Below are 14665 nucleotides of genomic sequence, written 5' to 3' on the forward strand. Positions count from 1 at the left end.
CCCCAGACAGGGGTCCCCATCTCCTTCTGCTTCCAAGACAAGCCTCCTCCCTGCTCCCCCATACTTTCCAAAGGAGTGTTCAGTTTCGATTCCCCGCTGGCAGAAGGGCGTGGCTCGGGCGGCAGGCCCTGTGGGGAAGGTGAGATTGTGGTGCAGGTGGAGCTCCTCGCTGGGTTTCCCCGGGTCACTCCCTGGAAGCCTGGGTGCCTGAGCCACGTGAGCCTTTGCCGAGAGGAGACGGAGAGAGTGTGAGAGCCAGAGGAGGGGCTTCCTGAGGCAGTGGGAACGTTTTGCTGATGGCGGGTGACCCAGGGGGAGCCAGCCTGGGCCTGGAGGTGGCCGTCCAGGCTGAAGACGACATGTGGGCCTCACATTGCGTGCTTTCCTCTCAGTGACACATGGCGTCGCTGTCTTCACTGGCCCTCCTGCTGGCATACAGGTTTTTTGCCTTTTTGTGGTTGGTGTTTTGTTTTTAAATACACAGGAGTTGAGTCCCTTGGGCCTGTCTGAAACTATTTTTCTTTTTAAGAAATTAAGGTGTGCTTTGCATACGAATGAAAAGTAGAGAACTTAAGTGTACAGTTTGGTGAGTTTTTGACAAGTGCTGACACCCAAGTAACCCATGCTCTTATCAAGAAAGAGAACAGCCCTAGCTGGTTTGGCTCAGTGGATAGAGCGTCAGCCTGCGGACTCAAGGGTCCCAGGTTCGATTCTGGTCAAGGGCATGTACCTTGGTTGCGGACACATCCCCAGTAGGGCACGTGCAGGAGGCAGCTGATTGATGTTTCTCTCTCATCGATGTTTCTAACTCTCTATCCCTCTCCCTTCCTCTCTGTAAAAAATATATTTACAAAAAGAAAGAAAGAGAACATTGCCCTGACCGGTGTAGCTCAGCAGTTAGAGCATCGGCCCATGCCCTGAAGGGTCTCGGGTTCGATTCCCAGTCAAGGGCATGTACCTGGGTTGTGGGTTTGCTCTTTGCCCCTGGTTGGGGCTGGTGCAGAGGCAACCAGTTGATGTGTCTCTCACATATGTTTTTCTCTCTCTCTCTCCCTCCCTTCCACTCTCTTTGAAAAGCAATGGAAAAATATCCTCAGGTGAGGATTTTTTAAAAAGACAATGGGAAAAAAAAGAAAGAGAACATTTCTGTCACCCCAGAGAGATTCCTCCAGCCCCTTCCCAGGCAACCCTGCTCCTCCCAGTGGTAACCACTGTTTGATTTCTTTCCTTACAGATTACTTGTGCCTCTTCTAGAACCTCACTTAAATGGAAGCATTCCGTGTGCATGTTGTGTGTCTGCCTTCTTTTTCTTAGTACACTATTTTTGAGACTTCTCTATATTGTGTTTACCGGTAGCTTTTATTACTATATAGTATTCTATTATTGTATGGCTGTATTGTGTGTCCACACACAAGCCTTTGTGTGGACCTACGACTTCATTCCCTTGGAGTAAATACCTAGAAGCGAAATGTCTAGGTCATAGAGAAGGTACGTCTAACTTTAGGAGGAACTGCCTGAACCATTGCCAATGCGATGGACATTGTGCACTGTCAGGACCATGGTGCGAGCGTTCCAGCTGCTCCGTATTCCTGCGAACAAGGAGCGTTGTCCGTCTTTATCATTGTAGCTATTTCAGCAGGTTGATGCGCAGGAGTTTTTAATTTGTGAAGTCCACTTTGTCTTTTCCTGTCTTTTATGATACCTTTCAGGTTCCGTTCAGGAAGGCTTTGCTTAGACTCAGGTTACAGATTTCCTCCTATTTTTTTTCCCTAAAAGCTTTATAGTTTTAGGCTTTACATTTACATCTAAGATCCATTTCTAGTTTACTTTTTGTGTATGGCATGAGGTATAGATCGAGGTTTCTCTTTTTCCTTACACACAGCTAACTTGTGAACGCCATTTGCTACTTTGAATTGCCTTGCCACATTGAATTGCTTTGGTGCCTCTGTTGAAAATCCATCGACCAAATAAGTGTGGGTCTTTTTCAGGACTTTCTATTCTGTCCGATCTATTTGTCTGTCTTTACCACAGTGCCTTACTGTCCTGATGAGGCTAGTGTTGGGAAGGGGGCAATTCCCAGGTTCACCTCTTGGTTCTTATTTTGCCGGAGGAAATAGGATTATTCCACAGGCTTGCAGCAAACACATTTCAGGGATACAGGCGGAGGAGGATTTGAGGTCTGGTGGCAAGATTTATTGGAGCAAAAACAAAGGAAGGGCTTAGGCGATGTCTGGTCTACAACCAGATGACTCAGCTCCAACGCACCGAAGTGCAGCCTCCGGGGCCACAGGCCCTCACTTGTCCCCACCAAGCCCGGGAGGAGGGCCAGGACCCAGAGCTGTGGTGCCGTCACCCCAGCACCCGAGGCTCCCGAGGCCTAGCACAGTCTCTGCTCCCTTCCGGCCCTTGATCGGCGCTGCACTTCCCTCTGTTAACGTAAAAAACCATTGAAACCTGTAAAGAGTTTTTGTGAGTTTATCTGAGCCAAACTGTCGACATATGCCAGGAAGCAGAACCTCAACGAATTGAGATAATGCTCCGGAGAATGGCGGGGTTACATCTGTATTTATACATGGCAATCAAAGGAAAGGGACATGGGTGGGTTACATGAAACCCACTGGTGATAGACTAGAGAGGCGGGAGAAAGAAAAGCGGGGGAAACCGCTGGGATTGGATAAAAAGTAAAATGATAGACACATACTTAGGTGGGTGCAGGAACAATTAATGCATTGTTTTCGGGTAGTTTTTATCGCACGCTAACAGGTGGCTCTACTTCTTACAGTCAACGTAAAACGTATAAATACATTTCCCGCATGCAATGTGTTAACATGATAACAATGATGGGATTTGTGCTATCTGTCCTGGAGCCCAGGCACATTAGGTTGTGCCCCAAGGGGTCCAGAAAAATGAAAGGGAAGTTACCCAGACATTTCAAGGGTATATTATCATAGATGCAAAAAGACAGACAGGTTCAGCTAAGGTAAAGGTTGGCCTTGTCAGTGAAGATACCGGCCTAGGACGTAACTGCCCACCATAACTGCTTTTAGTTAAAGTTTCATTTCAGACCATCCTTTGTGGTTACTTTAGGTCTCTGAGCTTGCAAGACCGCCAGGGAGGCCTCCCCTGAGCTTGTCAGGTCAGCATGTGGCCCCTTTCGCCCACACCTTCTCAGGCCTTTGCTACGTTTTGATGATACTGTATTTCCTTGGGTTTGGGGAGGGGTAAGGTTTCTTTCAAACTGTCCTCGTGTCTAGAGACATTCACGCTGCAAACTCAGAGCAGCTGTCGGGATTGCCATTGCCCGCCCTCTCTCCATCTAAACATGCTGGAGCCAGACGGCTAGGAATCGTCTTCACTGGCTGGCTCCAGACTCAGACTGGGTGCACAGTCTTCCCAGCATTAACCTGTGTTTTTCTTTTGTTTCCACAGAAACGCCTTCATAAACACCCGATAGCTTTAGCCATAGTCCTAATTTTGGGAGCCCAACTGCATAACTGAAATGGGTTTAATTAAACTGACCTATTGTCAGGATCAAGAGACGGGTCCCTTGAGATGGAGCAATCCACCTACTTAACTTCTGAACTGTGAGAAGTCTCGGGAAAGTTTCAAAAACTCCTCACCCCCCAAATATGTGTCTTTGGCTTATGTATCATTTAAGCTGGTTATTTTTAAGACATAGAAAATTCATGAAATTTTTTAAACCTCTTCTGCCCTCCAACTGGGATTGGGAGGAAGAGAGCTATTACCAAAGACAGCCTCTATTTATACTAGAAAGACTTCTCTGCCTGGCATGGCAAACATTGGTTAAGCAAATATTTGTTCTTCCCACCTCCCTGTGAAGTGTCCCAGGCCCCTACCCCTTCTCCTGACCTTAGGGCAGCATTTGAGCCTCAACTGTCTGACAGCCTGTGGGCCTCATATTCTTACAGAGCCCTTGTACATGCACAATTATATTTGGTTTTTCTCCTGTTCATCTGTCTCACGTCAATTTATTTTTTAATTATTATTATTATTATTATTTTATTATTATTTTTTTACAATTCCAAAAGTTTAGCTTTAGTGTTTAGTAAAAGGCAGCTCTCTACCCTTGGCAGCTGTGCCCTCAGTGTTTGCTAATGAGTGAGAAAGCAAATCCAGAATCCTGTGAAAGTTACCCAAGACAAAAGCTTTGGCAGAAGTGGAGTGGGGTGGAGCTGGCATGTGGACATGCACAAACAGATTTATGTTTTCAATATTTAAGGATATTTTTATCTTTACCTTAAAAAAATTCAACTCTGCTTACCATATTTCACTATTATTGCTTTTAAGCTTGTACAATTTTGTTTCCCTAGGAATCCACACCATAAGTTCTGTTTTAAGTAGCCTCCTAAAGATCCAGCTACAATGAAGTTAATTGATGATATAGACTGTGCAGTAAAGTGCCATGAGCTGCAGATTTCCCGTCTGTAACGTGGGCACAAATAAAATTTACTTCTGAAGTCGCTGTGAGGATCAAATGAAGTCCTGTGTGGCCAGTGTCTGGGCACCCAGAATACACTCAATAAATTGTTACTATTGCTACTGTTACAACTATGTCAACTTCTCTGAAACTCCTGTTTCTTCTACCAACTCTAGGGAACTCGAGAGATGCAAACACATGTAAATATAGACTGTGATAAAGCAGGGCAGGGTCAAAGAAAAATGGAAAATGTTGTGCGTTGTGTTTGCGAATTCTTGTGTGAAGTACATCTGGTGTTCAGCAGCTCATGATGAAAGCCAGTGTTACTTGCTGCACGTGAGGGAAGGCGGTCTTGAGCAGGTAGAACATCTTGCGGTTGGACAGCGCGTCCCCGCATCTGGTCATCTTGCCCTAGGCCCCCTCGCGCGTCTTCCCCTTGGACTTCTCCTGGAGGACGTTGCTTTCCCGAACGCACCTCACCTCTTCGCCCCCGCGGACCGCGGACGGCGGCCAGCACCGACAGGGCCAGCACCTCGCGCAGGTCCACGGTGCCGCCATCGGGCTCGCCGCCCAGGCCGAAGAGGCTGAAGCGGCCGGCCAGGAAGCCCGAGCAGAGGTGGAAGAGCACGCCGAGCCCCAGCAAGCAGAACACGGCCACCCCTAGTGGGGACAGGCGGATGCCCACGGGCCTCCCCGCACACGCCGCCGCGCTCCCGGGCCGGGCACCGCGCGCTCTACTCCGGCGCCCGCACCTTTGCCGTCCCGCGTGCCCAACTCTCCAGGATGGTGCGGCCGGGTCTCACATCCACGTTGGCCAACTGCCGGGAGGTGAAAGGGTAGCCTGGGTTGTCTCCCATCAATTTAATTATAAGGTAGAGGAAAAATGTTCCCTCTCCGACTCATGACCACCTTCCATCCACAAATCTTTTTTCAACTTGCAATATTGACACTATACGTATGAACAACAAATCATTTCCCACTCTCCCCAGTCCCTGGAAACCACCAGTCTACTTCCTTTTCTAGAAGTTTGGCTACGCTAGGGACCGCACAGGAGTGGAGCCATCCAGTATTTGTCTTTTGTGTCTGGCTTAGTTCGCTTAGCACAGTGCCCTCAAGGCTCATCCACATTGTAGCATGAGTCAGCACTTCTCTCCTTTTTGGAGAATCCAAGTGGGTGAAGAGGGCACAGGGAGGCAAGTCCACAGCCGCAAAGCTGGTGAGAAGGGTGTCCTGCTGGCCATCGACCAGCTGCAGACAAACCAGTTTTAAAATGTCACTGTGATAGCAGAGCTCCTGAAGATGTGGGCACGCTGGACGTCAAATCCAGATTCCTGGGTGCCGAGATGGGAAAGGTGCAGGTCCGCGTTCAGGACTTACTTGAGATGCAATATGAAGGTGTAGCTGTAAGGGAAATGTTTGGTGAGGCGACAGTGGATGTGAACCTTCGCATATACCTGCTGAACGAGAAGTTCCCTGGCAAGTGAAGTGCCTGTGGAAATTGCATGGATTCTGTATCACCTGGTTTAAGAAATGAATCTGTTCAGTAGTGGGCGTGACAGTACAGTAACACTTTCTGTGTAAAAGTATACATTTTAGGTGATTAATTCCTAATAAATGAAGTGCACTACAGCTTTGTGGTAAAGACCCTTGTACCCAGAGCCTTTAAGTGACGGAGGAACAACCTGCAAAGTAAACTTAGCTGCACCTGCACCTCTCACCGTTTGTTTGAATACTTATTTAAATTTATTTTTGTAATGCCATAAAATAAGTATCTGGATGGTTTTCAAATCTGTTTTTTGTTGATTTCAGAGAGGAAGGGAGAGGGAGATAGAAACATCAAGGTCACTGGAGTGGGAGTATCTACTTACCTGTTCCTGAGTCCCACCTCGCCCTTTCCCCCAGCACGTCCGCAGTCCACATTCCCGGTTCTCTACACCCACTTCCTCTAGCTCCTGGCTCCTCCCATTGAATAACTGCCCGATAGCTTTGGTTTCTGTTTCATAGAAAAGTCCTTCCCAGTGCCGAGAACTGCCTGGCTGGTGTGAGGAGCAGCCGGGACCACAGAGGTGGTGGAGAGATGGCCTTCAGCAGCGTCCAGGCTCCCTTCGTGAACCCAGTGAGTTCCCAGGCAGTGGGCACAGGGCTGAGCTGGCTGCCTTGCCAGGGAAGCCGCTCTGGTTCTCTGAGGAAGCCACACTGGGGTGGCAGAGGGTGCATGGGGGTAGGCATGCCCGATGGGCAATCCTGACACAACCTCTGCCCCAGGCCGGTCTCACCTGCCTCTCAGGACCGAGGGATGACAATCACCGCATTGGGGCATTGCACAGATGGCGCTGAGCTCCCTCTGGGCGCCTGTCCTGTCCTGGGTGCTGAGGGGAGTAGGGCTCTGGTCAGCCCTGGGAGAGTGGGGCTTTGTTGGAATGAAAGGGGAGGCCAGCAGGACTTCCCGGGAGCCCAGCAGCCCGGCTTGGGCACTGACTTAGGAGATGGCCTCCCTGGTTCAGCCGTTTCCTAGCTCAGTGACCGCAAGCGAACTGCTGTTAGCTCTCTGGGCCTCCGTTTCCACATCTGTAAAATAGGGGTAATCCTTGAGCTGCCTCCCAGGATTGGGGTAAGGATGCAGGTAGCATATCTAGGGTGTTTGAACAGTGCCTGGCACGCGGTCGGGGCTTTTGAAGTGTTGAGCATGATTAGGAGTCTGGGGGGAGCAGGGAAGACCTCCTGAGGGGGGTCTGCTCCCTGGGGGGTGAGTTATCAGGGGCAGGTCCAGGGTGTGTGCAGGGGGCCCTCTGGGGAGTGAGAGAGGAGGGGGCTGCCCTGCAGTGTGGGAGGCAAAGGGCTGCCTTTCCCACCTTTTGGCCACATGTGTGGGCCTGTCTGGGTGGCTGTGTGTAACCCTCTGAGCTTTATTATCCCCACGCCATCCATGGGAACCTGAGGCTCAGAGGCATCGAGGCCACTTCCCAGACGTCCCAGATGGTCGAGGAGGAGGGTGCCTTGATTTACCAGAGAAGAGGAGGCGCCCACAGGGAGAGCAGTAATGGGGGAAGGCAGGCAGGTGGCAGCCCCAGGCCCAGGAGGTCACTGTGCCCTGGACCGGCCCGTGGAAGCCTCTCCCAGCCTCGGTAAACAGGGCCCGGAGGAGGAGTGAGAGAGCCCTTCCTGGGTGGGGTGTGGGGTAGGCGGGTGGCCTCAGGGTGAGAGCGTGTCCCCTTAGGCTCATTGTAAAATGGGAGATCCCAGCCTCCTTCCAGGCACTGCCATTTTCTTATCTTGGTGACTGGTTTTTACTTTTCAGACCTTGGATTCAAATGCCAGCTCTTTCAAATTAGAATGAAAATCCTGCTTGGGCGGCAGAGAGTTCAATCAGGGTCTGGGAGTACAAACAGGTAGGGGATGGGTGTAGCTGCCAGAGGCGGGAGGAGAGCCCATCCACCCCACGCAGTCACCTCTCCCGGGTGACCAGTGATTTCCATCAGTCAGCATGCACCTCCCTCTTCCTCCAGCGTGTGCCAGGAAGATCGCACAGCCCGGCTGTTCCGCTGATCTGCTTAACTCCATGAGCATCTGTCCTGGGGCCTCAGCCCCATTCCTTGCCAAGCCCTGCGGGCCTCATCTGGCTCCGCCTCTCAGAGGCCAGGGTGGAAGCTGGGACCACAGGCAGGACAGGACTCGCTGTTTGGTGGGGGAAGCCCTCAGGGAGCCAGGAGCCAGGAGGTCTGTGCTTCATCCTGAGAAGCAGCCTGTGTGGGGCTTCACAGCATGGGTGCTGGACCCAACCCCACCCTATTACTGACCGGCTGGGTGGCTTCGGGCAAGTTACCAGACCTTCTGTGCTCAGTCTCCCCATCTGTAGGGGTGGCCCTGATAATGGCCAGGGCTGTTCCAGGACAACTAGGAACAGCCAGGGAAATGGGCCCAGAAGCACCTCAGAACCCTTGGGGCAGCAGCCTCTTTGCCTGAAAGGCTCCCGCTGGCCCTGCAGTGAGCCCCCTGTGCCAGCTGTGGCTGGGTGCCCGCTGGGGACACTGGGCCTCCAGAAGGAGGCTGTGCATCCTGTGGCCTGGGGGCCTGGCTCTGCTGTCTGAACCTCCAGAGAGGAAGAGGGGGAAAGAGTCCTCAGCCTCCAGGCCTGGCCAGGAGCTGAGAGCAAGCTCTGACCCAGCAGAGGGGTTAATCCATCTAAATTAATTAATTCGTCCAGGTTAGAGGTGAGAGGATGTTGTCCCTTTAGATGAGAGAGATGGTGTCTACTTTGTCATGGTCTCTGCCACTCCCTATTGCCCCTACCTGACAATCTCCCTCCTACACATCACCTGCCTGGCTCCTATAAGCATTTCAGTTCTGTAGGGAGCTGGCTTAAAGGAGAAGAGAAGACATTAGCTACTAGATAAATGTGAAGATTGACTAGAAGCTGGAAGCTATCTCCTAGGTTAATGCAGGTTAAGAGCACATCAGATAAAAGGCACCCTGGAGGTTAGCTTAAAAGTCATGAAGAAACCAGTGTGGAATTTTGCTCAGAGAGACCAAGAGGGAAGGGTGTGGTAGAGACACCGACTATGTGCCAGTCTCTACCCCAGCCCTTTTCTCACTAACTCATTGATCTTACCCAGAAGGTTAGATGTACCCCTATGTTACAGATGAGGAAACTGAGGCAAAAGAGGTGACATAAGCTTCCTGAGGTCACCCAGGAAACGAGCAACAGAATTAGGCTCCAAACCTGGATGATGCCTGGCTCTAAAATGATGCAAGCCTCGCCATAACCATTGTCCTTTCAAGTGGCCCGGGAAGGGATTTGACAAAACGGGCTCTATGGGGCCGAGGAGGAGTGCAGACACCTCACTAGGGCCTCGGAGGTTGCCAAGGCCTGGGGAGGGACTGGGGAGCAGGAGCAGGAGAGGAGGAGGCGGCCCCGAGGCTGCAGAGCATCCAGGTGCTACCTGAGGTGGCTGGGAGGGCAAAGGTCATGGTCACACTGTTCTGTGGAGGGGTGGGCAGGAGGATGCCTTCTTCTTGGCCTTCTCAGGGAGCAGAAGGTTTATCCTTTAGAATAGGCTGCTGGCCTCTTTGGTCCCTTGGGTTTCTGAGTTTTCAACCAGGGCCCTGGGGCCTTTGCTAAGAGCCCCTCTCACTACCCTGGTTCCTTCCCCTCTCAGGGCCATGTTCATGCTACTTCCTCCTCTTGAAAGCTGCTACTTCCTCCTAAGAGAGGCCAGCTCTGAGTTACATCATTTCAGAGCCCGGCGGTCTCCTTATCAATCTCAGAATGTATGTGTAACTCCCCAGATTCGGGTCTACTTCTTCATCGCCCTGGGAGATCCATAAGACTAGGACTCCATATGCCCAATTCACAGCTGCATCCAGCCCCTGGGACATTGCCTGACACACCAGGCCGGCCACTAGCAAGTGCCAGAGGGATCGGACAGAAGGAGCAGGACCCTAACTGACTGCTTTCTTCTCCCTGCAGGTCGTCCCCTTCTCTGGGACCATCCAGGGGGGCCTCCAGGACGGACTTCAGATCACTGTCAACGGGACTGTTCTTCACGCCCATGGAACCAGGTACCTGGAACAGTTATTTCCCCCAGCCTTGCCCCTTAGGAAACCATGGCGCCTGTCAGCTCAGGCTGGTTCCCCCAACACTATCCAAGCTGCCTGTGCCTGGCTCAGGGGACGCTGAAGAGTAGGGCCCGGTCCCTGCCAACACTGCATAGTACCCCTGCCCTCTGCCAATAGCATCTGCACACCAGTAACATAGATTCCCCATGACACAGGGAGAGCAGGAACTCACAGTCTTGGGCCAGCCCAGGGGCAAATCTTTATGGTCTAGGATTGAACTTTGCACGCAAAGACCCAGAGATGCAAAAATAACGCCTCTTTTACTTCCCAGAACGGCCTTCCTTTACTCCGTGGCCCCTATTTGGCTGATGTGGAAATATTTAAACTTGGCCTCAGATGTAATTTGATCTCTTTCTGTTTCAAGTTCATTCCTAGAAAATACTAAGGCAATTCAAAATACAAACATCTCCTGGGCACTGTCTCCCACCCAAGAGGGGACTTTGGGGCACAGGGAAAACTTTCACATCTTCCTAGAGGCCGAGTACCCTCCAAGGCTCGCACAGCCCTGGCTGCCCTTGCTGAGGTCCAGGTGGTGTGGAGGTGAGGGGCTCTTGCCTGATTTGGGTGGGGTCCTCCCCACCTGGTGGCTGCCTGCTGAGGTCCACGGTGCCCACAGAAGCCCTTCTGCACACACAGCCTTTTCTTGGAAGCCTCTGTCTCAATCCCAGATGTCTTTTGTCCCCGGTGGTCCTTTTATCACCTTGCACAGGGCCTGGGGACCTTCTGGATCCCTTCACACCATCCCAGGACCTGCCCTACCTCATCTCGGCTTGTAGATTCTAGTGGACTTTCTCCACCATCGCCTTCCCTGCCAGGTGGGCATAGGCACACGCACCCTGTGACATCTCCCTGAGCCCTGAGTGCCTCCAGGAGAGTGACACCAAGGAGAGTGAGGCTCCCAGATGCCTCAACCCTGAGCCCTCACCTCTGAACCTCCACCCCCTTCTCTCTCCTTCTCCCGCTGCCTACCTGCTAACCTACTGTGCCCACTTGTTCCCATGGGCGCTTTTGCACACTCTCATTCCTGGAGCAGGAGTTTGCAAGGGACCAGAGAAATGGAGCTGGATGACCACAAAGGGAAAGACACATCCAGAGATATTTCAGAAATGATAGTCTGTGTACAGAGGAATCTGGGCTCGGTTTTGTGGTTTTCTGGGAGCCTCCTTTCCTTTTCGTGTCCCCAGAGGGAGGGCTGGCTGGGCTCTGGGCCAGGGGACTTCCCTGCTGGCTGAGGGCCCACAGAGGGAGCTGGTATTGAGGAGGCACCTAGAGCTCGGCCTCCTCCACAGGGACACCAAATGGGCTCTGCAGGAATTGAATAGAATGTCTATTGGGGCCACCTCTGGGCTTGGTACAGTGCCTGGCCCTGTGGGGGAAACAGAAAACATGAAAGCAGGGGGTCTTCCCTGAGTGCTGTGCATTAGCTGAAGACACCAGAGTGACCCCAAAAAGCAGGCTGTGAACCATGCTCATGCCCTGGTCGGGGAAGGCTGGAGGAGACAGTGACACCTTGGTGGAGGACTTTGGATTGGGGCTGGTTTCAGGCCATGAGTCTGGGGAAAGGCAGAACAAACGTTTATTGTGGCCCTTTTGTGAGCCCTGCTCCTTGGACTGTCCCTCACCTTAGAACAGGGTGGGGAACAGGGCCCTTTGATATTTATAACATCATCTGAGGGCCACACAAAATTATCAACTTAAAATTTAGCCACCTTTATTCGGTCAAACATTTAAGTAACTCACCCCTAATGCCCTGGCAGGGCCAGACAAATGATTTCACTGGCCTTATATGGCCCACGGGCCAGACGTTCCTCACCCCTGCCTTAGAGCCATAGTTATACCCAAAGGAAGCTTTGAAGGTGAGGGCTTCCTTCCAAGGAGAGAGACAGGAATGAAAATGTACTTGCTTGGGGACTTCCTTAACACCACCTCATTAATCATCCCCAAAGGAAGGGAGTCACCCCCTCCCTCAGTGTGGAGATTCCAGGGTAGCATTTGGGGTTCAGGGTCACCCCAAATGACAAACGGTACCAGCTGGGGTCAGGGTCCAGGCCTATGGACTTTAGGGCACCACTCCACACCTCATGTGTGGGACACACACCAACTTCCGATGAGGGACAGACACACATCCCGGAAGTTCTCCTGCCTGGAGAACCAATATTCATTCCATGCCTCCCCTGCTAGACACCGTCTTTGTAGGTAAACCCCATCAATGTCACATCTTCTCTCCATTTGTTCTCTTCCTTCCCAACTGAGCAGCCGTGGGCTGGCCTCTAACCAGTGCCCACCGGGCATGAGAGGCTCTTGCTTCTGGGCATGTTCCTGGATTTGCATCTTCATGCAAATGATCAGTCAGTTTCCAAGACCCAGGCTTCCTGAGGCTCGAGTCCACATTGTTCTTTACCCAGTTCCTGCTTATTTCCGGAAAGTCACGCTGGAAAGGGAAAAATGCATTAATTACTGTGTCGGAGCGTGGAGCTCCCTTCTCCTTGTCCAGCAGGCGTCCAGCACGGAGAGAGAGCGCGAACCGGTTCCTTCAAGTAGAGGCACTTTGGGATTGAGAAATGAAAGACAGACGCAGAAATAGAAAGGAAAGCTGGGTCTGGGCGGGCTTCTGTCCTCTTCTGGCGGAGAGGCAGAGAGGCCCAATGCCAAAGCAGCGTGTTTACTTTATAGTCCAAATTCCCCCAAATATCAGGAGGTTTCACCAAAACTCAAGATACCGGAGGTATTCCCGGTGCTTGACTGGATTTACATAATAAAAACCCATTCCCCCGCACCTAGGCTTTAAAGAGTTGAGCTGAAGGCATTCTCACCTTTTGGCTGGAAATGCCCCCAAGGTAGGGCTATGCCCACGCCTTGAGTTCAGTCAACGTGACTTGAAAGAGAACCATGGCGCCTTCCCTGGCAGGGGGCCTCCCACATCTCCCCCGTTTTCATTTTTCAAAAGCAGTCTGTGGACATCTAGTTGGAGCCTTTGGACTTGAGATCGCAGGGGCTTGCTGATGACTGAAAAAAAGCAGGATAAGATTAGTAGTACACAAAGGAATCCAATTAGGTACCAGGCGATGTCTCCAGACATTTTCCATGGATTAAATTCTTTTAAATCATCCAGCAATTCTTTTGCCAGCTTTGCCGGAGATATAATTTCATACAGTAATGGCATTGGACAGCATAATGGGTGTCCAATCTGGTGATGTTCACATTTCCGATGACTAATGCACATGGGGGCTGGACACAGGCTCTTAAAGCCATAGCAAGGGCTTGATGAACATGCTCCTTTAGTATTGTTATGGGTTCAATCAGTCAGATAGACCACCAACTCAGAATTTAAATTTAGGAGCCTTTATTAAGCTGGCCAGCTGACTACAGTTCGTCCCTTCAGTAAGGGGCTTCGCAGCCTGCAGTGCCGACCGAGGGTACAGCAAAGCCTTTTATCTGCAACACTACAAAGCATTTCCTGGCACTGGCAGGGTTCACACAAAGTTTACAAGTACGGAGTCACACCTGGCTGGGTTGAATCACAATACATTGTTTTCTGAGACAATCTAGCAATTTTTCTCTGTCACGATCTCGGACCCTAATACAATCAGTAACCTTTCCATGCCTCGGTCCCTCCCCCTAGCACATTATTAGTTAAGAAAGAGCCAGTAAAATTAAGAAAATTAAGGGCGGCAGCTCAATGCCACAGATCTTTCTGTAAATTTTCTGTTTTCGTGGCCAGGGCGTTACCAACAAACTCTCCTGGCATGGGAAGAAGGAATTATATGTTTGTTGGAGGCGGGTCTGGAACATATCTCCAGTAAGTTTCTGTTGCCAGCCATACTTACCTGGCAGCTGACAAGTGCCATCGTCGCAACAAAAAGTGTGGAAGGGGTTACCTGGACCCCCTGTTCTTTCACCAGTTGCTGGGCATCTGCGGTCAGCTTCTTCCGTTGACCCCATGTGGGGACACTAGCTTCTCGGGTGGCCTTGGTCACCTGCTTCCCGAGCTCCTTCTTCTTCGGGGTTGGTGGCTGAACTGGCCTCATCACGGGGGGTGTGATTTTCAGCTTCTTGAACGGCGGGATGAGCTGTTCTCTCAGGTCCGTGGTCGTGACGCACTGCTCGCTCTGGCACCCGGATGGGGTTAGAGGCGCCTTCTGGGAAAACACAAACATGGCCTCTCCCCCACATCATTACTGGATCTGGCCCTCTCCACCGCCCTGTTTGTCAATCCTTCCATCCTGCCACACCAGCAGATGCCACGGCAGCAGGAGCTTGAAGCCTCTCCGCTGCTGTGCGACCCTCTTCGTCACAATTCAAAAAATTTAAAGTGTAAAGGGCACGATGTAACTGATTCTGTGGAGTAGGATAATACCCCTCTCTCCCTTTTTGTTTTTGTAATTGAGTCTTTAAGATTCGATTAGCTCTTTCTGCAATTGCCTGTCCCTGGGGATTATAGGGAATTCCTGTTTTATGCATAATTTGGTATTGCTTACAAAACTGCTGAAAGGAGGAGCTAGTAGAGGCAGGTCCATTATCGGTTCTATCTCTATAAGGCATGGCATGACTGGAAAAGCGTCTAGACAGTGCATTGATGCCAACATCGCACTTCCAACAGCGAGGAGTGCC

At 51.3% G+C, this 14665-nt stretch overlaps 1 protein-coding gene across 1 annotated transcript in view; it reads left to right on the plus strand.

Annotated features, from left to right (window-relative positions):
• Window positions 1-6411: 6411 nt before the first annotated feature.
• LOC102417422 (galectin-9B-like) overlaps window positions 6412-14665 on the plus strand; it is a 15332-nt gene continuing 7078 nt past the window's right edge. The window contains exons 1-2 of the mRNA XM_023759484.1: window positions 6412-6554; window positions 9906-9997. Of these exons, the coding sequence (XP_023615252.1) occupies window positions 6516-6554; window positions 9906-9997 (131 nt within the window). The 5' untranslated portion in view covers window positions 6412-6515. The remainder of the gene's footprint in view (window positions 6555-9905; window positions 9998-14665) is intronic.

Source organism: Myotis lucifugus, unplaced genomic scaffold (assembly GCF_000147115.1).
Source record: "Myotis lucifugus unplaced genomic scaffold, Myoluc2.0 scaffold_157, whole genome shotgun sequence".
NCBI lineage: Eukaryota > Metazoa > Chordata > Mammalia > Chiroptera > Vespertilionidae > Myotis > Myotis lucifugus.